Consider the following 26,285-nt stretch of genomic DNA (forward strand, 5'->3'; position numbering starts at 1 on the left):
GCTGCAACCTTATACCCACCTTATAGATCGGCTTCGTGAATGAGGCCTACTAACGGTAAGACTAGCATGTTAGTTATACATATATATATATATATATATATATATATATATATATATATATATATATTAATCTTGTAATACTATATTAGTATAGGGTTGTATTTTAAACTTGTAAAATTCTAGGGTTTGAAATTTAAATTTTCTAAATTAAAAACTTTTAATCACAAAACATAAATTTCAAAACTTGAGGACAAGTTTTAAACATTTAAAACATGGAGGATCAAATAACAAATAATCTCGATTAACAATTAATTCCATAATTATCCATATTTGATTTATTTAATGATTTCTTGCAAGATAATTATCAATTTAATCAAAATAATTAATTAATTATCACATAAGGAAATTAAATACTTTATTAATTGATAAATCTCTTTAATTAGATCAAGATTATAGTCATATATATCAAAAAATCGGATTAGGGTTGATTTAATATGATAAAGGCAAGTTTCCATAAGATAAATATCAAAAAATCCAGATCTGGCCCTTCCTGACGCTTGGACTCGCCGAGTGCACCATGGGACTCGTCGAGTCAGGCCAACTTGCCGAGTCCACAATGGGACTCGCCGAGTCCATGACTCAGAAACACAAAATTCGAATTTTGCAGGTAAGATTCAAACAAACAAGCAACAATTTAACAGAAACCAATCTAGGCTTTGATACCACTGATGGGTTTTGGTCATATGAACATTCCTATGTGCACATGCAAACCCTAATGCTTGGATCTAGGTTTCTCTAATTAAACATGCTTTGAATCCAAGACTTCTAATGACTAATTAGGTATAAGAACAATACAAAATCAGATCTAGAAGTTTACCTTTGAATCTCTTATTTTGATCTTGTTGTCTTGGAGCTCTAGAGTCACAATTGTCACTCCTCTAATGGCTTACAAACACCAACTAGCAAGGAGGATGATTTGAGAGAGAGGAGAGGGATTAGAAATCGGCCAGGGTTTCTTTACTTTAGCAGAGGTGCCGATTTCCCTTGCCCTAGGGGTCTATTTATACTTGTAAGGCTCCTAGGGTTTCACCCTTAAACCCTAGTTGGATAATCTTTCCTTAAAGCAATCCAAATCCTTTCCATGATAAGCCTTGGACGAATTTGAGGCTATCCCAAGCCCTAGAATTCGTCCATCCTCTATCCAAGAAGGATTTACAGCCCAAAGTGTAACTATCAAACAATTGACAGTTTATACCCTCTTATTTAATTAATCTCTTTAAGTCACCAAATTAATACTAATTAATCTATGACTTATATTAATCAAATAACAATGTTATTATTCCTTATATTATTCTCATAATATATTAATAATATTTATTCTCTCATAATAAATCATCCTGTCAAGTTGCTATGGTGAAGGCAACCCAAAAGGACCATGCACAATCGGGTCAAATACTTGCCTAATATAGTTGCAGCCTTAGACACTATTCCAACATATATATTGAATGAGAATGCTATACAAGTTTTAAACTATGTATAAAAATATATATTTTTATCTACTAATATGTTGGGTAGAACATGGGTAGATAGTTGATGTGTGATAAACAGATGAGAGGCCTCGATGTTGTTGTTGTTGATCTAGTTATTCAGCGGAGTATGGATAACAACCACACACTCTTTGTAGACAGTAATGTGGAACGCTAGCAGGTTCATAACCTGTAGGTGTTATGAACAATGTGTTCACCGATGTACTCTATCCCCCTCATGGTTGCCTTTAGGATATCTATTGTTGAGGAAACCCCTTTGCAATAATGTTCGTTCCGATAAAAGTCCTAGATTAGGTCCCTTGAGATAGATGTTGTTTTAGGGACATAAAGTGAGGATAACGGGAATGGGTAATCGGGTTATTGTTTGTTGGTGAAATTAAATATAATTATTTATTGTGGGTGGAAAACCCTATATGCTCACCTGGCTCCCAAGCCTGACCCACTCAGTTTTATTTGTATTACAGGAAGTGGCGCAAGGGCATAAGATGGATAAATCATCGAGTTGTTTTGTTTACAAGTCTGTATATGTATATATTTTTTGAATGACTTGTAATGTTATCGTTTATGCTTTATGGTCTGTATCGGAACATGACATCCCGAGTTTTGATTATATAATGAAAATGCATCTCTTGATGAAATGCTTTGATAAATATTATTTTATCATATTTTGTTTTGGGAACAAATTCTGCAACTCTTTTAAATCAAAAGGATTTACTCTGAAATTATTTTAAAAACAAACATAAATGAAATCGGTCTTTTCTGGCCGTGATTTTGGGAATGTCACAACAACACGATTTCTCTAGAGCTTCTTTAACCACAAACCCTCCAAAGCTTCAAGAACGTGAGTAATTCATCCTCTAACTTGATATCCATGAAAGACCACTCTATCTAAGCCTTAAGTGTGCAATATTCGTCATGTTCTTCGAGTTTGGAAGTGAGTGCGGCCGCACACCCCCTTAAGGTAGCCTCACACTCATAAAATACCCTCCAAAGTGAGAGTTTGACTTTTATACTCGAAATAGACATGACCCTAGCCTTGTTGCACCTTGGAATTAACATTTTGGACATCATCATGTGGGGTGTACGACCGCACACACCTGCGTACGACCACATACACCCTTGTGCGGTAGCACACTCCTTATGTGCGGCAGCACACTCCTATGTGCGACTACACACTCATCCTAGGGCCGCGAACCCACTTCTAGGACCCTTAACTTGCACTAAAAATGAGTATAGACCTAGAACACTTCGTGGATACAAGTATGGACCTTGAGAACACTTTAAAGGCACCTTCTTTCATGAGTGTACGACCGCACATCCCTTGGGCCGCACACCCATGGCCGCACACACACTCAAGGTGGTCATACACTCCCCTCATGCAATCCTACAATGTCCTAACACTTAGTTCAAGTAGTTCCAAGTCTCTAGAGTGATTCTCCATCACATCTAGTGGTGAAATACCTTCATTTGACTCTTTTATGTGTCATTACGTGTTAATTAGGATCAAATCGTGTTCAAGGCTTCACTTGAACACCTAGTTTTTCGTATCGATCCTTCAATCAAACCACTTACCCGAGCTGAGTTCATACCCCTACCTTTTCCGTGTTTTTAATGTTTTTAGGGGGGATACAAGCCAAACTCGAAGTATTTTATTAAGTTTTAAAATTATTAATACAGTCCAACGATTTCCACGTTTAATAACATATTCGAATATTTTATCCCTTTTTGTAATATGTTGAGCATAAGGGAAACTTTTATTTTGGAAATCTAACTTCATAGCTTTCAGAAAGGTTTTTACAAAGCATTTTCCATATCAATTCTAATAAACTATAACGGGTATAGTTTGGGATAACCCTCTAGGCAGTTTTTACCAAATCATATTAAATGGATGAATATGTATAAACTATGGTAGATTTAGTTTATGTTATATATTTTCTCACGAGTATAAAGTATTATTATTCAAGGATAATTGTTGTTTTATACAGTTTCTAGCAAGTAAACTAGATTATACAGAATTGTGAGGCTCTACTTCAATACTGTACCCTTAGGTGTACAGGGTTAAATCCTATCTCAGTATAACCAGAGTCTCCTGGAGGGAGAGCGTGAGATTTGTGAATAGATCTATTCAGGAGTGACAATCTCACACCTGAACTGCTAGCTACAGTTAGGCATACATGCCTAAGGTGAACAAATGTCATTTAGCTTAAACGCCTGAAGAACGTTATAAAGGTCTCTAGGTCATATCAAGTATGGTTATACGACTCGCAAATAAGTTATAAAGGTCTCTAGAACGGATAACTGTTTTTAGGAAAAATATGGGATTTTCCCAGGATAACACCGACATCTCTTAAACTGATGGTTCATTTTCTACTAATAGATATTCATATTCATTCCATGATTCCTTGGATTGTACATATCTTGTATGAATCTGGAAGTCATGGAAGGAATGGGTTTTCAAACATGCTTTTCATAAGAAAATATTTGATTTTCTTGAGGAACACTCTTCAAAAGGATTCAAAGAAACATTTTTCCACCAAAACTAAAAGCTTATGAACACACCAGCTTTTTGTTGATATTCTTTCAAAACTGTTTGTATTCTCAGGAAATCAGTAGGTAAGTACCTTCCAAGCATTTTGAAGAAGTCGTAGCAAATAAGATGAAGTCTTTATATTTTCCTTATACTCTTGATGTATTCGAATCAGATTTAAAACCGATGTAAACTTATTTAATTTTCATGTATGCATTGTTTGGTTGTGTTTACTATGATTGCTATTATGTACTGGTTGTGATGCTAAAGATGACGTCCTCTACTCCGGAACGATTCCACCATTTTGGTTTCGGGTGTGACAGAAACTTACTAAACTTTATGCTTACCCAGTTGTTTATGTTTACAGGTTCTATCATTGGTCGTGGGAATGAGAATGCATGACTGTACACACTCATCAACAATATTAAGGATTCCACATTTCTTATATTACTCTAATTTTCGATAAATGTATTTTGGAATAAACTTTTTTTCTTAATAATGGATTTATAATTAGGTAGTTTTGCCTTATTTAAAAATGAAAATTTTTTGTTGTCAAAACGAGACATTACACATAAACATCCACAACCCCACATACTTCATCAATGATTGTCCTACATAAGATGTCGCGAGAAAAACCTAAAGAAAACATTTATAAGTATTGAATGTGTACAAAAACAAAAATGACTTATTTTGAAACAATAAAATATTATGGACTAAATGTGTACAAAAATATTAAGGACTAAATGTGTACAAAATGAGAAATATATTACCCTATTAAGTCATTTTTCCCGACTACCCTGGAGTAACCGGTCATAAGGACTGAATGTGTACGGTTTAACAAGTTGAAGGGGTAAATGTGGATGAAAAAAAAACTCAGTGACCAAATGTGTACAAATCGAAAAATATATTACCCTTTTAAGTCATTATCCCTTTAAAATATTTTATTTCCGTGTGTTTTTATTCAGTTCAACCGGTTCAAATATTTTTTTCTTTTTCTTTTTTTTTTTTTTTGTAAAAATCGGTCAGTTTCTTCCGGTCTAAAATATGCATAAAAGCGGTGCTAGTTGAACTATTCTCTTCTATGGCTCGCGGTAAGAACTGGTTTTTAAAATTTTATTTATTGGTTGTCACATACTCTCTAATTTAAAGTATCGAAATAAATATAAAGTTGAAGCTTTGTGTGTATGTGTGTGTGTGTGTGTGTATATATATATATATATATATATATATATATATATATATATATATATATAATAACCAAACATAAACAAAGTTAAATGAATCTTCATGAACATAAATGATCAAAAGAGATCATTGTTCATTTTTGTTCGTTTAACTAAATGAACGAAAATACTTGTTGATGTTCATTCATTTATTAAATAAAAGAACATAAATGAACTTTCCGCCGAACGGTTTACAAACGTTGAACATTCAATTCCTTTACAACCCTATAAATATCACCCTAGCTAATGGGAGGTTTCAATAATACACGCATCTACTCTTCAATATTTACTCTCTTACATTCTCTAAAATTTCTCATCCTAACTTGGGCTTGAAAACATACTATCGGGCTCATGCTGGATTACGACCAACTCTAGGTTTCACTTTGTGATCATTTTTGGGACTTGGTTGTGTAATACACCGAAGGGTCGGATTCCAATATGGAAATTCAGAACACTTGGATACCGAATTATAACATGAGAATATGAGAAACTATTAAATTTGTAACCCAACCTACACACCAAAACACCCCCACCCCATGTGTGCATTCTAAGGGTACAAACACACATACACGGTAAAATATCTCATATTCAAAATCGGATTATGTTTCGTCCATTACCAAAAGGAGCACATCAAACAGACCTGCCAAAAGCATATCTTACCAACCATATTTTTAGGCTAAAAGATAGGTCTTACCCCCACAACAACAATAATATAAATGCCACCTAGCTAATGGAAGGTTACAATAATACATACATCTAGTCTTTAATATTTACTTTCTTATATTCTTTCAAATTTTGCATCCTCACTTGGGCGTTGTTACGTAATATCAAGCACTTCATGGATTACGCCTGATTCTAGTTTTCACTTTGTGATCATTAGGGGGACTTAATAGTGTAAGACATCGAAGGGTCAAATTCTAATATGACAATTTAGAGCACATGGGTTCCAAACTGAACCACAAAAATACAAAAAACGACTAAAGTCGTAATTTGGGCGCTAAAACAACCCCCCATACGGGTATAAACACCAATACATGACAAAATATCTCACAGCCACCCCCCCCCCCCCCCCCCCGGCGCACATTTGAAGGATACGCATACACGGAAAAATATCTCAGAAGCCTAATCGAATTATGTTTCGTCCATTACCAAAAGGAGCGCATCAAGCAGACCTGCTAAAAGCATATCTTACCAGCGACATATTTAGGCTAAAATGCAGGTCATGCCCCCACAACAACAATAATATAAATACCATCCTAGCTAATGGAAGGTTTCAGTAATACATACTTCTAGTCTTCAATATTTACTCTCTTATATTCTTTTAAAATTCCCATCCTCACTTAGGCATTGAAACGTAACATCAGGCACTTTATGTAATACGAATGACTCTAGTTTTCGGTTTGTGGTCGTTAGGGGGCTTAGTAGTGTAAGACATCAAAGGGTTAGATTCTAATATGACAATTCAAAACACTTGGGTTCCGAACGGTAACACGACAATACAAGAAATGACTAAAGTTGTAACTTGGGCACTAACACAATCCCTCGTGAGGGTATAAACACTCATGTATGGCAAAATATCTCACAACCAACAACATTGTATTGTGTTTCACCTGTTCCCAAAAGGAGTGCTTCAAACAAGCCTACCAAAAGCATATCTTACTAGCGACCTTTGTAGGCTAAAAGGGAGGTCTTACCTTCCACGACAACAATATAAATACCACCCTAGCTAATGGAATGTTTCAATAATACAAACATCTAGTCTTTAATATTTACTCTCTTACATTCTCTCAGATTCCCCATCCTCACTTGGGCTTTGAAACGTAATCTCAGGCTCATCCCATGTTATGGTTGACCCTAGATTTCACTTTGTGATCATTAAGGGGACTTAATTGTGTCACACACCGAAGGGTCAAATTCTAATATGACAATTCAAAACACTTAAGTTCCACACTATAACATGAAAATACAAGAAACTAATTAAGTTGTAACCAACCTTGGGCGCTAAAACACCATCTATATGGATACCAACACCCATTCGTTGCAAATATCTCACAACCAACATTGGATTGTGTTTCACCCATTCCCAAAAGAAACTCATCAAATAGACACGTCAAAATCATATCTTACCGACAACATTTTTAAGCTAAAAGACGGGTCTTGCCTCCCATAACAACAACAATATAAATATCACCCTAGCTAATGGCAGGTTTTAGTAATACATACATGTACTCTTCCATATTTACTCTTTTACGTTCTCCTAAATTTCTCATCCGAACTTGTGGTTCGAAACGTGATCTCGAGAACATCCTAAATTACGATCAGCTCTATTTTTCACTTTGTGATCATTAGGGGGACTTAGTAGTGTAACACACCGTAGGTTCGGATTCTAATATGACAAAAGAACACTTGGGTTCCGATTTGTAACACAACACAAGAAATTATTAAAGTCGTAACCGCAACCTGGGCTCTAAGCCCCCCCCCCCCCCCCACCCCCACCCCAAGGGTACAAACACCCATACATGGCAAAGTATCTATATCCAACATCAAATTATGTTTCGTCATTCCCAAATTGGTTTAGATCAAACCAGTTTTTTTTCACCTCACCTCTAGTTCTTTTATAGTCGTTTGCTTTTAGACTCATTTTTCAAATTAACAAGAGATTTCATTTTGTAGTGTATATGTGGCATTTCCAACTTTTCTTTTATCACGCACTTAATTCAGATACAAAAAGTTTATATATACAAACAAATAATCGAATTAAAAACTTAATACTTTGAATCTATGCTTTACACATTACCAAACAGGATTGGATTTAAATGGGTTCTCGGGATGGCCGATGCAACTCCTTAAATTTTGTAGTACAGTGTAATTTTTGAGAAATTTTCTGGCATAATGTAAATTTTCTGAAATGCAACCCTAAGATTTTGTTTTGCCACGTTACCAAATGAAGGAATTTTCAAAAATACCATTCAACTCTTTATTCTCAAAGATTTCACAAATACATAAAAAGGGAACAAAAAAACAACCCAAAATTCTACTCTACTCGCACTTGACCCCAAATAATTTAATTACTTCCCAAACCACGTTACATGTACAACGACCAAACTCACTCAATCCAACAACAATAACAACAAAGCCTTGAACAGAAACTACAAGGAAAAATATATTTGCACTTGAAAAAATTTAAAAGAAAAAAAAAACGACATTTCTTTCATGTGTATGGCCCACAAGTACATATAAGTAAACACTTCTCCTAAAATTATTGAAGGGAACTTTTCTTTGCTAACCTAACTTTGAATAAAACTATACCCCCACCACATATAATTTACACATACTTTGATCACAATCAATGAAACTCAACTGTTACCATAAATGATAAAAGAATCATCCGAGTCCCAATAGCCTGAGTCATCTCAACTCAACTCAACTCAGTAGCACATTTGGCCTTGTGCATACGCTGACTACCAATATGTATCCTGCGACAGAACAAAATCTTATTAAAATGTTTGGCCGGCAAGAAACATAATAAATTACAATGAAGTTATATTAATTATTCCAATATATATAACGAGGGTAATTTCGTCTTTTAAAGAATAAAAAAAGGAAGAGTGAAATTGAATTCCTCCAACAGCATCAAACATGGAATTTGAAGGATTCTGTTGGAATTGAATTCCATCCATGGAATGGAATCACGAATTCCAATTCCGATTCCGTCAGAATCCAAGAACTAAACACGCCCTTAGATGACTAACCTCTTTTAATCTTAAGTGGTTGATTCCACGATCAATTCCCATTCCGGACACCATTCCATCATTCTCAATCTCGGCATCAGTGAAAGTAAGCGCTTTTTGTAATCTCCTTGGAGAGAAAACTTCCACCTCTATCATATAACATGCAGACACAGGCCTATGATCAGAGAGCATAAATTCAGTTCTTCTGTAACTCATCTGCCTGATTCCTTTCCCATATGAAAGGATTCTGTCACACCATGCCGGAGTTCTCCTCCCAACTTTCGGATCCTCCCCATAATATCTCTCTGAATTTTGCTCGTATTTGTAAGTTGGTGCAAAGTCCAAAATACCCTCCGACCACCCATCAAATGCACGACCTTTTCTTAGCTCCTTAATTAGCTGCAATTAACATGTCATGTAAATAATTTAATATTTCTAATTTAATTTTAAGCTAGTTTTTATAAATATAACACCAACTTACTTGATCATACTCTGACAATTTTGGCCAGCGGTTTTTGGAAATTAAGTCACGTGTTTTATCGTATGACAAATTCAGCCGATAATTTAAATCACCCAACCAGATAATTCGACTGGAAATATATATACGAAAGTTAATTCCTAAGAAAAATAGAAAAATTGAAATAAACCAAAATTTGTAAGCTGTTTACTATTATACTTACTCATGGTTGTCTATCTTCTTGGGAAGAGTATTTTTTGAAAATGAGCTAAAACGAGTTCTTTTGTGAATTTCATGAACATCAGCATTTCTTTTAGCAGCATCAGCTTCCCTTTCACCTGAGGTTAAATGAGTGCAAATGAAACAGAAAAGTGTCTGATATATCGACATGCTCACTGATATCGACCCCTGAAAATATAAAAATACAGAATCTGTTAATTGTAAAAGAAAGGGAACGATTAACAAGATGTAATATAATACAAAATAAGATCCATGTGTCACCTTGTTGCCTATGTAACCCATGACACCAACACCAACAGCTGACACGTGTACATTTTGTATATGCTTTCTCAATCTTCTACGCACCCATATTGTAATAAATACTCCCACCATTTGTTTGCTAACAATTTTTACATATGGGGGTCGTCTTTTTCTATACAATGTGGAGTCAAGATCCAGGTCAGCAACAAGAGCTTCCTCTGGTATGACTCGATTATTATTAATGTCAACATTTATATACGACTTAAAAGAAGCGTAAGATCTAAAAGATTTAGAAGTCGTAAAAGATTTAACAGTTTTCAATGAATTTGGTCTCTCTGTTGTTGCACACTGAGCCAAAAGATCCAACGGTGGCTCCGGCCAGCTCAGCCCTATCCTTTCTGTCCCACTAAGTATTCTTGTCAACTTTCTATTATTAGAAACAACCAATTCCTTAACATTTTCTTCAGATGGAAAGCAAACGAGTTTCTTTTCTTGAATAGTTGAAAGTGTATCATCAAAGCAAGATTCCTCGTTAAAAGGGTGGACTTCTTCTTCTCCTTCACTATCACTTTCTAAAACTACTTCATCTTCTATATCTGGAGCATCTTCAGAAGGTTTAAATCTTGAGGGGGATGAAGGGTTACTGTAGCATTTGAATTTGGTCTTTTCAGGTTGAATTTTGTTAAGGGTCCCACGAATTACATTTTCCCATATTGGGACTGGTCGATTATCTTCAGCTCCAAAAATGTTTCCAGCATTTAAAGGAATTATCTCCTGAAAACTGTTTAAGTAGTCATGGAAATTAGTACTGTTTTTTACTGTTTTTGTTTGCATAGATAAATTCAAAGAAATGAATTTAGATAGATACCCAATCACGTATATGTCAGCAGGATTGTCCACATCGAGCATGTCATTAATATTTAAATCTTCAGATGGAAGTTTCCCTCCAACATTCCAAGTGCTGACAGATACTCTTAGAATAGAAAGAAACACAAAAGAAAGCAAGAAAAAAAGTACAAAGTATCAGATGCTAAACAGTAGCAAAAAGTGAAGAAAACAGTTGTAAAATGTAAATCACATGTGAAAGCTTACTTAAGTTCCTTTGCTTCTATATACTGTGCACGCATTGTCTCTGACTTTCGTCGTCTTGACCTTGGAAAAGCTCCTGTTGACCAATTAAAGAAAAATTATTTAGTCAATGAATAGAGACCTAATTTGAAAGAAGTGTAAAAAAGATAAAAACAATGCACATGGTCTGTAAAAATAAAATACTTAAGAGATGTAGAAAGTGTGAATAAAACATATTTAGTTAATGCACGTAGTTCTCAATTGGTAGGCTTCTTTAAATACCACAAGAAAACACATGGTGCTCTTAAAATTAAATATCAAATTAAAGAATCGAAACAGCAACAAAAGGTCCAAGAGGAAGGCAACAAAAACTTATGGATCACAGAATGTTTTATTTAATTGAATAATAAATAATAAAAGATAGCATCAACTAACACTTTGTGACGCCATTTGTATCTACTTCATTATAAGAAAACCAAAAAAAAAAAGGAGAGAGAAAGAGAAATTGTATGCTTTTACCATTATCACTCTGGAAATCATCTGCTGCTTGTTTATCCTGGACTCGTGTTTCTTTTGGCGACTCATACGAGTCTTCTGTGAAAACAAAATCAAATCAAATTCATAAACAACACATATATATACGATCCAAAGTTGCTCCAACTGTAACCCAGTTATTAACATATTAATCCTAATTTACTCCCCCAATTAGCGACAATATGGGCTACACTCGGGATTATAACAAGAACTGTTTGACAAAAATCTGGTGTATGTCATCAATTAGTTATATATTCATCCATAATCCAAATTCCACATTCGCTCAAAGTTCAGAGATGAGAGATCGAATAGGTATAAGTAGAATCAACATCTACAGATATTATAGCAACAAAACAAATGAACAAGTAGTTAAATCTGACCTTCGCCCTCGGAATCATAGTTGCTATCTTCGTCCTCCGGATCAGCGCTGTAATCGGAATCCTTACCGGAACGGTTGAGCCACTTCCGGATAACGATTCTCGGCCAGAACACCTGCAAACACGTACAGCCAAAACAATAATTTCAGCCAAACGACCTCCGCAGTTCTTCTTTTAAGTTCTCCAAATTACAAATCTGAACAACCAAAACACACACATAACACAACCAAACCCGAATAACTTCACAGATCTTAACGACGTTATGTACAACCGATACATCCGGTTATCTGCTAGAAAAAAGCTTTTCGTCGTAGTGGATGAATACGTCGATGATCTTATCCGGTGCTGACTGTGTACAATAAAAAGCTAATGAAGGAGAAACAAATGTACCTCATGGCCCTGATTCTTCGACGGAGGATGATGCTGTTCGTGATGTCGGTGCTTCATCAAGCTTGAGTTTGCAGAAATCCTATCAGGAACAAAAAGAAAATGGATTTGACAACTGAAAGTTGAAACTGGGAAAGGGTGACGGTGGTTGAAGAAGGTGGTGTATAATCAAGTAGCTTTGCGATTCTAGTTGCAAGTACAGTAATAAGCACTGTGTTTCATTTATATCTATTTATTTTAAGGAAAAATGAATGCCGAGTATCATGGAAAGGAAAGGAAAGAATTGAATATGATAAATTAGGGGAAGAGCTCATCTGATTTTATTAGTTTTTATTATTGAAAGTATTTAATAAACATTTAACATTTTAAACGGGTGGGTCGTAAAAAGTAGTGTATATAAAAAGATACCGAATTCCTGACCATGTTTCTTCTATGCCCCCACCAGTCTAAGACTATATCATCCATCGCACTCTCGCTTGTGCTCGTTTTCCCACCCTTCCCCAGTTCCCACACAACATGATTGATAGCTACGACGCGTACCAGTTGGTATTGGGATTTGTGTATTGGCTTATTGGGAACATCCCTGTTAATTCACATCACACATATATTCATGTAGAATAGTGTATATGCCTAGCAATTAGGTGTCAGTTAGAAAGGTAGTAGTCGATGGTTGAAATTTGATAGATGAAAGTTAGGGGGGGTGGCTAAAATAAATCAAAAGTTAAAAAAAAAATTCAAAAAGCTACTTTTATGAAGAAAAAATAAAAATTAAATACTCCTATAATTAAATAAAAAAGAGAATTAGAATTTTTGTTACAAACTAAAACCTAGAAGCGAAAGTTCTTAAACCCTTTGTGTCAAACATGCTTTGGAATAAAGTTTATTTGTGTTTATCTAACGTTTAATGATGAAAACGTCCTTGTTAAAAAAATCTCATAAGTTGAAATGATTTTTGCTCTTTTTTAAGATATTGTTAGAAATTGAAATATTACTAAATCTTAGTTTTTAGATTAAAAAATTCAAAAACACTTTCATTTGAAAAGACTATATTGTCCATCTTTTATTCCTTTATTATGTCTTTTTCTCTTTATGGAACATTAACACTTTCAATCATCGTCATTTTCACACCACCGAGTGCATCATTTACACACATTTTCTATCTTCGAATGTGATTGATTTCAATTGATTTTACACACCCTTTTCGTCTTATTCACTATGTGCGAGTGTTTTTCAATTTTTTAATGTGTGTATTAAACCCAAATCAAGTGTGTGTGTCGAATCGAGCTAGTCTGTTTGGCGGTTATGGAGGAAGGCTTTTTTATGATAGATTAAACACACATACACACATACAATGTCGAAATTAGGACAACTATAAGTCTTTGAGATTCTCTCTTCTTAGACTTGACTTGGGGATTTAGGAATTTGGTATTCTTAGAATGATTTTGTTGAAGGCGAAGAGAGGGTTGGTAGGTTTTTGAATAAGAGAAACTAGGTTAAGATTGAAACGAGAATAGAGGCACAAAACCTTCTAATTAGCATTGAAATCAAAAGGGGTTCGATATTATTATATGTAAGTTTAGGTTGGAATTTAGGGTTCTAAATATTGATTCAGGAAATTGAAAGCCGCCAAGAAGAAGAAAAACACAAATCACTCTATGTTCCATAGTGATTTGTAGGTACATTGACGTTGAAGTATGTAGATTCGATGGACGGTGTGAAGATGGAGACAATGGTAGTTGTTGGCTAAAAGGTGAAGGTGGGTAGGTATTATGATATAGATATTGTAAGGTAGGGCTGCAATGAAGGTTAAGGTTAGAGATGAGCTTGATGGTGGATGTATGTATGTGTGGTGTGGATGTGGTGGTAGGTTTAGACGAAGTAATAAGGGATAGAAAAAGGGTGGACTGGTGGTGGTTATGTTAGGTATATTTATTGGAGGAGGGGAAAAATGTAACTTTGCATGGGTTTAACAAAAAAATTGAGCATAGTTAATCAAAAGGGAAAGTGGTGAAACAGAATTCAAACTAAAAGGATCGGTGGTGTAATGATATCCATACTTAAGGACCATTTGTGCAAGAAAATTTATATAAGGACTATTTTGGGGACAATTTTAAAACCATAAAAACCATTTGTGAAATTTTGACTAGATTAAATTAGTATAACAATAATTAAAAGAGAAATTAAATTGATTCTTATCTTTTTATGCCTACAATTATTCCTACCCAATCAAATTATGACAAGTGTCATTATTCTATATTTTTTTTTAGCTAATTCATTAAGACTATATTAAAAATATATCAAATAAAATTAAAAATAAGTTATCATAAAAGTGATCATTTTAAGACATTTTTCCACTTATATCACATATAACCCATCTAAATCAGGAAAAAGGAGTCGCCAATTTGCAAGGTTGACAAAAAAAGATTCCTTAAATTTAGCTGCCACTTAGCGATGATGTTCAATCTTGCGAATTTTTCGTGAGGTAATTTTCTTTTCTTTTTGCCGGTATGCTTTTTAGCAGATTTATTTTGCCATCAAAGTCGCATTGTTCAAAAGTGTTTTACAAACTAAAAGAAATTAAAATGAAGAGGATGACGCTCTCAAGCATGGTGTTATTTATTTGATTAATTATATTAAAATATTATATATTTTTTATTTTACGTTTTCCTGTCAAAGATTGGAAAAAATCGGAAAAAAAAAAAATTGATCATGAACGAAACTAAGAAAGAGGGAGAGAGAGTTTTGTGAAGTCGGACCATGGAAGAGGTAGTAATAGCGTCCATCAAGACTATTTTGGAGATGTAAACACAACTTATAAAGGCGAACATGATCCTTACGAAGGATTAAATCAATTTTGTGAAAGACGGTTGAACCATTGAAGGAATGTGAATGGAAAGTAGTTGTGGAATAGTATCATGAACAAGAGTGATAAATATTATGAAGAAAAATTGTGTGAGCCCATGACCACACACAAATTAATAAGCATGGTTAACTAAAATAATGGCTATTTCACGATAGATGATACCTTTAGTGTTTTTAGGCTGCGGTGTATTTAAAGCTTTGATAGTAGGGGCACATGCCTCCAGTGGCAAAAAAAAATTACATATAAATAAGTTAGTTATTAAATTTTTTACTAGAAAGTCCTTTATGTTTTTTAAGAAATTCAAAAAATGCCCCCAAACAAAAAGAAATGTTGAAATCGCCATTGAATTACAATTAATAAATAATAACTAACTTTAATAGCTTTTTAATTTTCATTTTTTGTTTGTAATCAAGTCAAAATAGTTAATTTGAATTTCTATCATAACTTTTATTATATAATATCCGGTATAATTCAAATATCTCATTTAAAATATTTTATTTTATCAACATAATAATATAAATTTATTTCAATATGAAATATATCATACACCATATATTTTTGGTCTCAAAATTCATTTTTATATATATGTAGTTATAAAGTATGTTTCTTTCTTTATGTCTTTACAAATTATATATTCTCATACTTCATAATAGAAACAAATTTATATGGATGTTCAAATCCACAAGAATTTGATAAAACCATTATATTCATCATAAATCATTGAGTTCAAGGATAAGATATTTAGAATTTATCTTAATACAAAATATCATCAACCTATAGAATTCAATATATTTTTTTATTTATACATATAAATATTAAACAATTTCAAATAAACTAATAAAATAACCTTAGACCTATAATTATGCATCCATTTACTTTTTTAATCAAATTACATAACACAGTTCAAGAGTACGTTGCAGCTTTTATCGTTTCTAAGGGTAAGTAGATCGCGTGAGAATTTAACCCTTAGTTATACAAAATTTAATTCACATATAACCCATATGTAAAGGCTCTTGAGTAAATGTCATTCGAGATAAATATTTATCTTAAACCATATTAATTAGTCAGAATTTTATTAGGTTATTATAAGTATTACCAATCTCAAGTACCGATCTTTTAAGAGCCATGTATCTTATCACATGGTTCAAAATAAAAACACCGTTAATATCAATTTTTAATTTAATATAAAGTTGCTATTTTGTACTTAATAACAATAATTTTATTATTCATAAAAAATTGAATTTCTCCGTATTAAACTAAATAAATGTAATACTATGATATGTACAAGCATTTTTTTAGCATATCATATAAAAATTGTCTGTCATTTTATGTGGTTGAGCATCTTAAACCATATTCATTAATTTATAATGAATTAAGTTATTTAATATATAACTTTTTATGCTAAACATTCTTATTTAGATCAACACCTTTTAAATTACTAATCAAATATACTTAATTTATTAAATTTAATATGTTGTTAAATATAAAACAAAATCAAATTGTATTTTCTAATGCTTGCAAACAAAATTAAATATGGTATTATATATAAAATCTAAATTGAAATGACAAATTAACAAAAAAAATTTACAATAATTATATTTTATACTTATCATTAACCTTTTTGATTTTTTTTCAGCACAATAATTATATTTTATACTTATCATTAACCATTTTGATTTTTTTCAACACAGTTAAAGTTCTTTATTAATTTTATATCAATGAGAACTTTTTAACTTTTAAAATATTATATTGGTTGATTTGTTGATTTAGAGGGTTTTTGGAATTCTTTTTTAATCATCTTTTTTACTTTTAATTTTTTCAAAAAGTTAAAAATTACTAAAAGTTGTTTGGCAAATTGAAAAGATCTTTTAAAATCAATTTTTAGTTAGGAATGAAAAGTTGGCCGGAGAAAAGATATGAATTCCTATCTTTTTGTGATTTTTAGCTTTTATCATTTAAAAGTTATAAAAGGTAAGCCAAACACATTTTAAACATCATCTTTTAAAAAAAATTATTTTACAAAAAATCATTTTATAAAAATGACTTTTATGTTTAAAAAGCAATCTCAAACACACCCTTATATATTTTGCTAGATTATCATATTGATTGATTTGTTGATTTAAATTTTTTGTTAAAATGTAAAACTTTACGATTAGCTACGATATGTTTGGATTTAACTCATGAATAAGTGTGGCAGTCCTTCAATTTTCCATAACAAACATCTATACACACCAAAATGGCCATCGTAGTGAACTAGCTCGACAACATCTCCATACACTAAGTTTGTAAGATAAACTAGTTTCAATACTTTTAATAGGTAAAAGAAACTTTGGACAACAAAATACTTTTAATAGGTAAAAGAAACTTTCGACAACAAAATTAACCAACAGATAATCTGTTATACACACCACTAAATGTACTTAAAGTTTCCATCATTCCTAAGCAGTCACTAAATGTACTAAAAGTTCTCATCATTCCTAGGCAATGACGTAGCCAGGATTTTATTTTAGAGTGGGTCAAAAAATTTAAAATGTATGAACGAGATATGATATCTAAAGTTTTGAATTTGGGTATACCAAATAATTTATAAAATATGAGCCAGATATGAGATCTGAAGTTTTGAATGAGATGAATTAATTCTTTTTACTTAACAAAATATAAACTTAAACTTGTGTGTGTATGTGGGGTGGGTGGGGTGGAGGGGGGGGGGGGGGGGGGGGGGGAAGGCTCACCTTTGCCTCTATGTGACTACACCATTGTTCCTAGGAACATACGCTATAAAATCTCATTGACTATATCTCATGTCCCTTAAAGATATAAGAATCAAAATTAAAAAAATGTTATTAACATAAAGGCGCATCATGGTTTCACGTTTGGTTTTAAATAACCATTTAACTTTTTTTTTTCACATTTTAGACCATTAAACTTAAAAATTATCTATCTAAAATATCATTTTTCTCAAATTTACCAGGTTTCCCAGGTTACATTTGTTTATATTTACTTATGATAATCAAAGGTTCCATAGCCATGTGGACCAAACTATTTTCTATTAAAAATTACAAAATAAAAGGGAAAACCCACCATCTCCTACCATTAACCTGGTTTCTCATGCAAAGTTTCACCCTATGGTTCACACTCCTCTTCCCACACGGTAAACACCAGGAAAGAAACTATGAAACACTAAATTGTGTTTGCCACCAATCTTGTCGGAAAAGTCACTCATGGTGCTTCTCCCTCTCCATCTAGTAACGATGGGTTTTAAACCCATCCCCACATCGACATAACTTCTCTTTGTACCTCTCTTTTCATGTGACTATCTCTCTAAATCATTAAAAAGCAACCATGAATAGTAAGTTTCCATTTATCTCACATGCTTTCCCTTATTCTCTCCTTAAAATCATTTTATTAAGACAAACACCACCACCTTTGTTCTTCACAGTTAAACCAAACAGTCTCACCACCATCGCCGCAGCTTACTACCACTACCCTGCTCTTCATTCTCTCTTAATTATTGTTGTATACCTGCTTTGCCTTCTCCGTTCACATTTGAAGTGTGCACTACATCCCGATTTTGATTATTGTTTGGGGAAGACTTTGAAACCATCACCCGATAAACTTCCTGCCATAGTTTTGGGTTTTGATGCTCCCCGAAGGAAACATGTTCCTTCATGGTTTTCCTATAAGATAAGTCCGATTTGATCGTATATTTATTTAATTTTCCTTCTTTAGACTGAAGAGACGTACAAGACGATCCCTAATATGAATTAGCTTTTTGTTCATTGATTACCTCTGTAAATATTTGGGTAAGTTGGTTCTCGATATAAGATTACCCTTTGTTCTTCAATAAGTATTGTAAGAAAACTTTGTACAGACTTCACTTTTGTGTGTGACTATTCCTCCACCGTCATCTTCTGAATCCACTTTCAATTCTTCAAAAGTCTTCTTTTATTAAACTTACCATTATTGAAATCAACCTCACGCTCTTTGATTATTTCAATTGTGATTCGATCATGGTGTCTTGAATTCCAAAAGTCCTCTTCTGAAGGCGAATTTTCATGTTATAATGACATGACTTCTTTGAGAGATTTGTAATACATTTGACAGAGACGGTGATGAACTGTGGCGATTGAGTCAAAGGTGGAGTTTCGACGATTAGATCTAGAATGATTATAGTACAATAGTTTATAAAGAGAGGACGGTGAGGCCTTAGGTTGAACGAGAAGCTTTGGTGGGGAAGATGTTGACGGAGAGGGAGATTTTAGTGAATTGATACGCCGATGAACACATAATCAATATCTTTGACTTTCTTAATGTCAAAGTCCTTGTGGACATGTCGATTATCTACAAATCAGCAATGTAACGGGGGAAACCCGGTAAATTTTGGAAAAATGGTATTTTAGACAGATAATTTTTGAGTTTAATGGTCTAAAAGGTTAAAAAAAATTAAATAATCATTTCAAACCAATCGTGAGACCTTGATATGCATTTATGTCAATAACCCAATTAAAAAAAATGCAATTTCATTTGCATGGAATTAAAAAATAAAGAATTAAGTATATTTTTATTTTTATTTCTATCAATATTTTTACTCATATAAAATAATAAGATGTGAAAATTATTGATATTCTCTTTTAATTTTGATGTTTATAGGATAATGACTTAAAAGGATAATATATTTTTCGATTTGTATACATTTAATAATTGAGTTTTTTTCTTCGTCAACGTCTACCCATTCAACTTATTAAAAGGGTTAATGTCATAAAAACCATCAAGTTTTCAGGGTTTTGTCGGTTTTACCCAAAGTTGAAATTTATGTTCGTTTTTACCCAAACATTTTCGAAAAAAATGTTCGGTTTTACCATTTTACTAGTGATAACAGGTTTTCTAGGTTACCATTATATTAAATTCACAAAAAAAAACCCTTAAGTTTACCATTTTTTACGTTTTTACCCTTAATTTTATAATTTTTTTATACTTTTACTCTAAGTATATTTTTTTCATAGTATACATATTCATATGATTTTTCTACTTGAATACGTATAATATGAAAAAAAAAATACATAGAGTAAAAGTGTAAAAAAAATTATAAACTTAAGGGTAAAAACGTAAAAAAAACTGTAAACTTAAGGGTTTTTTGCGAAGTTAATATAATGGTAACCTGTTCTCACCGGTAAAAAGGTAAAACCGAACATTTTTTGGAAAATGTTAGGGTAAAAACGAACATAAAATTCAACTTTGGGCAAAACCGACAAAACCCTGAAAACTTGAGGGTTTTTATGACATTACCCCATGAAACTGTACACATTCAGTCCTTATGACCGGTTACTCCATGTTAGTAAGGAAAAATGACTTAATATGGTAATATATTTGTTTTTGTATTCATTCATTACTTATGAATGATTTATTTAGGTTTTTCTCACAACATCTTATGTGGGACAATCATTGATGAGGTGTTGGTGTTAATGATTATGTCTATCGCGATCTCGACTAATTAATTGTGTCGACCTTGTTGTTTGGCTTAGGTCTTGTGTTATAAACGTCGTAACTTCTTCATACGATATTAGATTTTAATGATTTTTATATCCATGTGTTTTTTTAGTCTACTACAACTTTCGTTAAGATTACTCCCATTAAAATGTAATAAATTTTTACTTATGATTTATATATAAAAAAACATCCATAGATGTATTCATAAAAAAAGTATCGATATAAAGACCGTAACTAAAAATATATTATTTTTTAACGGAAGCACTCTAAACAAAAAGTTGTAGTAGACTAAAATACGAACATGTGGATATAAAAATCGTTAAAATCCGAGATCGTATGAAGAAGTTATAATGTTCATAACACATGACCTAAGCAACCAAGTAATCGAGATCGCGATGTACATAAACATCAAAAGCCTAAACACTCATTAATGATTGTCGCAAGTAAGATGTCGAGAAAAAACCTAAAAAAATCATTAATAATTACTAAATGATTACAAAAAAAATATTAATGATTAAATATGTAAAAAATATTAAGGATTAAATGTGTATAAAATGAGAAATATATTACCCTATTAAGTCATTTTTACCGGTTAATATGAGTAGTCGGTCATACGGACTGAATGTGTACAATTTAATAAGTTGAAAGGTAATATAGACGAAAAAAAATACTTAATGATCAATTGTATACAAATAAAAAAATATATTACATTTTTAATTCATTATCTTATATTTATATTAATCTAGAAAGATGGATACAAACACAATATAAAATCATACTGAATTTCTCTAATATAACCACAAAAATTTTCAAGTGACGCCAACAACAGAGAATTTTCAAGAATGGTTCAGGAAATGGAAGGTTATCCTAATTTACAAAGAACCAGTCAATATTCTTTGGTCAAAAAAGTAATTTTTTATACTTTAAAAGACTTTTCACAAATACAAATACAACTTCATTTATATATACGACAATTTGATTTTTAATAATAAAGATGGATGTAGATAATGGTGGGACCCAATGATATGTGAAAATGTTCCCTTTTCAGCTACTCTGATTCCTGCCGTAGAAAGACACCGACAGGGATGAGGGAGACAGTAGACAAGTGGGATAAGTTCAACAAAAAGAATGTGGGTTGACTGACCCGACCCGACCCAAGAGTCATACGATTATGACAGGCACTCCGCCCTTCCGGAAACGACGACTCGTGCCTGCGGCTGGACCACCCACGTTTGCGACATTATGTTCATCGGACGGCAGTGCCGGTGATTGTACAGTGGTCCATCATTGACTTCCACCCAAACACTCCACCGCCTTTATTGCTACTTTGTATTTACTATTTTGGATCTTTAACATGTAATGCACTAGGTTGTATTTCCGTCGATTCATTATTATTTTATCATTTTATGTAAGATATACTATGCTTATAGAAAGCAATCTATGTAAAGACAACCTACATTCGGCTTTCAAAAAGTCTCTCAATTACAAATTGAAAGTTTGAAACCAAAAATATTAAAAATATCTTTTTTATTTTTTTAATTGACATGTTTGTTATGTTTTACTATTGGAGAAAATTTTATAAAAATAACTGTAATTTGATTTTTTCGGTTTAACTATTAATTTTTTTTTATTTAATCATCAAAAGATTGTTTTAATTTCGGTTTAACCACTGAAAATTTGGTTTTGTTTTCCATAATAATCATTGTAAGTTTTTTTGGGTATCGAATAGTAGACACCAATCAGAACAATTTTTTTTTTGTTAAGCATGATTTATTTTAAGGAAAAAATAGAAGCTCTAATGGTTAAATAAAAAAGAATTTTTTGTATGGTTAAATCGAATAAATTTAGTGGTTTTTATGAAAAATAAAACAAATTCTGATGGTTAAATTGGAAAAAAAAAACTGTTTCAGTGGCGAAACCGAAAAAAACCAAAGTACATAGTTTTTATGAAATTTCCCTCGATAATACATATTTTAAATACATGTAGTGGATGCCATGTATTTGGCGATGTCATTGACACACCAATAGTATGTTTAGGCTTAATTAGTAAGATAAAATTAATATAACTAATAGTTTGTGGTTAATTGCTGATTAAGAAAACGAAAAGATAGTTGAATGTATCAACTAATTTGTAAAAAAATATTGAATTAAGAATTAAAAAATGGTTAGCGATATCTTTGAATTTTCTGAATATAAAAATGTAAACAAACCATCAAAACTGCAGAATATATACATGGTGATTATGATGGCATCTCTCATTTTCTTGTAGAGGGAAAAAGCATGCGGGGACATAATCAAGTCTATATGTCAACAAAGTTTTTATGTTTTTTTGTGAAAATACTTGTCTTTTTTGTATGTTGTTTAATACGATGAAAGCAAGTGCGGACCTAAAAACTTTTTCCGAAGAGGATAAAATAATTTTAATTATTTTATGACAGTAAAATATTTTTGAAAAGTGAAAATATATTATTTTATAGTTCCAAATATATTATTTTAAAAAAACATATAATTTAAAAAAAAAAATGTTGAGGGCAGCCAACGTAACTCCGCCCATGAAAATACAAGAATATAAATAGAAAATTAAATTTGATCAAAACTCATTTGATGATATTGAGGTTTACTATTTAAACTCAATTAATTTAAGCATGGATTTTAGTTTTAGTTTTTACTTTCCATTTTATATGATTGACCAAATCATGTGTTGTCCATGTCAATTGCCTTTTAAATTTTATTATTGGAAAATATAAAGATTGAGTTACATTACGACTTTTAGAAGAAACAAACAACCTAATAGATCTTTCTTAAATAAATAAAAACGCTTTATCTTTGTTTCTAGGTCATTTAACAATGTCATGGCATATACTTTTATCATTGCTTTTATTAGCATTCAAATATTCAATATCCATACAATAGTAAAAAAAAAAAAGGGTTTATATATCAATTATAATTGCATAATAGTGCTATTTAACAAACAAATAAATCTAAGAAGATATTTGTAAAGAGAAATTAAATATCCTCCTACTCTTCTTCTTACGAATTTTTTATCCAAATGAAATGATGACTAATGTCTTAATTTTATAAAAAATATGATATTTGTCGTTATTTCATATAGATAGAAAGATAAATAGAAAGAAAATATATAATGATATTTAATTTCTTGCTTGTATAATGAAAATGTTGTATTTATTTAAGAACAATTCAAAAGGCATTTCATTTATGTTTTTACTTTTTAGCAACTTACTTTGAATATATCCAAATATTTAGAAGCCAAATCTAGGTTAGTTTAAGAAAGCATCGCCCATTCAGAAGAGCAGAACTAAGCTTGTCCACATTAGTTATAACATAGCTGTATCTTATATTTAACTAAAACACTGACACCAGCACAAATAACTACAGTATATCAAAATAAATAAATATGGTATTTTACCTCTTTGTAACCAATAACTGTCATAATTGTGTTTTGATTTCTAGTATATATATAATTTACCATCGAGTTATTATTATTATTATTATTATTATTATTATTATTATATATATATATATATATATATATATATATATATATATATATATATATATATATATATATATATTTTCCATACTCATACATCTAAACATTGTTTTCGTACCTACTTTAATTCGAAAAATTGTAAATTAAACATTGTTTTCCGACCTACTTTAGCTCGAAGAATGCCAATCACTCTTTCCTTACCAAAATTGAATATTTTAATCACAAAAATATCGATTTTAAAGTCTAGATAAGATTAATTAATTGTATACAAATCCTTCACTTACGAACCTCCAAAACATCTGAAAAGGAGTTAATTAAAGTAAACCTTGTAAAAAAAGTAAATAGAAGAGGACTTGACGTACACGATGACCCATATATTACTTTGTGGAGAAATAAAGCTTTGTATCCATGGACCATGATTACTGATGTAATATCTGGTAAGCAACTATCAAAACTAGGTTTTTTGTGTTTAACACATCTAAACTCCATATCCACCGATCAAATTTTCTTCAACAAGCATAGATAGCTAGGATGTGTGTATACGTGTGTGTATGTATGTATATACTAGAGAGAGAGAGAGAGAGAGAGAGAGAGAGAGAGAGAGAGAGAGAGAGATGGTACCTTTTGGCATGCATATTGTCTTGATTTCTTCCTTTGTTTAATTAGATGAGGATCTTCAAGAGACAAGTGTTTGAATTTGTTTGCTTGTTCTACAAATTTGGCACTTACAGATGAAGGAAACACATCCACTTTTTGTTGAGTCGAAGATGAAGGAAAGGGAAAAGGAGAAAAAAACATGTAGAATGGGATCCAATAGTTATGGATGTGGGTGTTAGGGTGTAGATGGGGGTGGGGTTAGCGGATCCAGTATTTAATTGAGTCTTTTCTTTTTATAGAGCTATTTCCTAACTTTAGGTATAATATGCTTTTAAATAATGTACTATGTGGAATACAACTTGTACATTTCTTGGGGGGTTCCCAGGTTGGTCTTGGAAAAAGAATTTGAGCATTAATTAGAACCTGATTATGTAACGCAGGCCACATGGTCTCTTCACACAATGATAATGGCAAAACATAATTTTGTTTTATTTATTTATGTAGTTTTAAATTTATTTGATATTTGGTAAATTGTATTGGTTTCTATTTTATGGACGGTTTTCGACATTTCGTGGTCATCATTTAAATACTAAGGTTTCCCATTTGTGTGTTTACATTTTAGCAATCGACATTCAAAACGATAATTAAGCAAAAATTTTGAATAATGTGTAACATTTAATTAGGTTGTCAATTCTTGATATGATATATGACACGACATGATTTCGATATGATAATAACGGGTTTGAGTTAGTTTTTAACATGTTAATCTACAACCCGCAAACCCATTTATTATACAGATCGTATTCTAGTTTGTAAATTATTTTGTAGGTTGACCTATGAACCTATTTATTTTATTAGATTAAATAAAAAATGTATTTATTATAAAAGGGATAGTAAGGACTAATAAGTAAATATGTTATATTTAGATTTTTTTTTTCTTGTGACCTACAAACTCTCGATATTGACTCACAAACCTGAATCTGACTCGCGAACCCGTATAATTAAACGGGTTAAGCGAGTTTGTCTGTTTATGGCTAATCTAGATTAGGGTTGAGCAAAACAACGAAAAAATTTATGTAGGTTGTGCCCAGGTTGAGTTTTTTTGATCTCGTAACCCGAATACGACACGGTTGTCACCTCTACGTTTAAAACTATAAAATATTATTATTTTTCAGCTAATATTATTGTAAAAAAGCTTTTAAAAATTATAAAATCAGTTTTATTATGTTTCAAATAATGATGGTATAGAAAATCATTAGTTGATAATGGTGTTAGAACATGGTTTTTTTCGGGTATGTGAAATGAGCATGAAAACACTGAATTATTGAAAGAAAAAATCGAACAAACAAACAATGTCTTGTGAGGACCATTACACTTAAAATCCATCTGTGGGCTCATCCAATGGGTTTTTTCATGATGAAAGTTTACGTGAATCTGGGTTTATTCATGGGTAAGAAACAAAACCGTGTCCTAAGAGATTTTATTTTAACAATGGA

General features: G+C 31.9%; 1 protein-coding gene across 3 annotated transcripts; it reads right to left on the minus strand.

Moving 5' to 3' along the window:
• Positions 1-8,346: 8,346 nt before the first annotated feature.
• LOC111919530 (type IV inositol polyphosphate 5-phosphatase 3) lies at positions 8,347-25,039 on the minus strand. Of its 3 annotated transcripts, none has more exons than XM_023915091.3 (12): positions 24,814-25,039; positions 12,752-12,914; positions 12,335-12,413; positions 11,948-12,059; positions 11,553-11,627; positions 11,058-11,130; positions 10,834-10,938; positions 9,987-10,746; positions 9,709-9,893; positions 9,510-9,618; positions 9,050-9,427; positions 8,347-8,773 (listed from the first exon to the last, which is right to left on the minus strand). In XM_023915091.3, exons 3-12 carry the CDS (start codon positions 12,389-12,391, stop codon positions 8,759-8,761), a joined length of 1,869 nt encoding a protein of 622 aa, XP_023770859.1. In that variant the 5' UTR covers positions 12,392-12,413; positions 12,752-12,914; positions 24,814-25,039; the 3' UTR covers positions 8,347-8,758. The 3 variants fall into 3 exon arrangements, with proteins under 3 accessions (XP_023770859.1, XP_042754170.1, XP_023770858.1); XM_042898236.2 differs by having other exon boundaries at positions 12,740-12,914; XM_023915090.3 differs by lacking the exon at positions 12,752-12,914 and having other exon boundaries at positions 24,814-25,038.
• Between the last annotated feature and the right edge of the window lie 1,246 nt (positions 25,040-26,285).

This window comes from Lactuca sativa, chromosome 9, assembly GCF_002870075.4.
Source record: "Lactuca sativa cultivar Salinas chromosome 9, Lsat_Salinas_v11, whole genome shotgun sequence".
Classification (NCBI taxonomy): Eukaryota; Viridiplantae; Streptophyta; class Magnoliopsida; order Asterales; family Asteraceae; genus Lactuca; species Lactuca sativa.

Coding starts and splice junctions, on each gene's coding strand:
- LOC111919530 (XM_023915090.3), bottom strand. Junction 10,747..10,833: donor GCTGACATATACGTGATTGG/GTATCTATCTAA, acceptor CTACTTAAACAG/TTTTCAGGAGATAATTCCTT. Junction 9,894..9,986: donor TGGGTTACATAGGCAACAAG/GTGACACATGGA, acceptor TTATATTTTCAG/GGGTCGATATCAGTGAGCAT.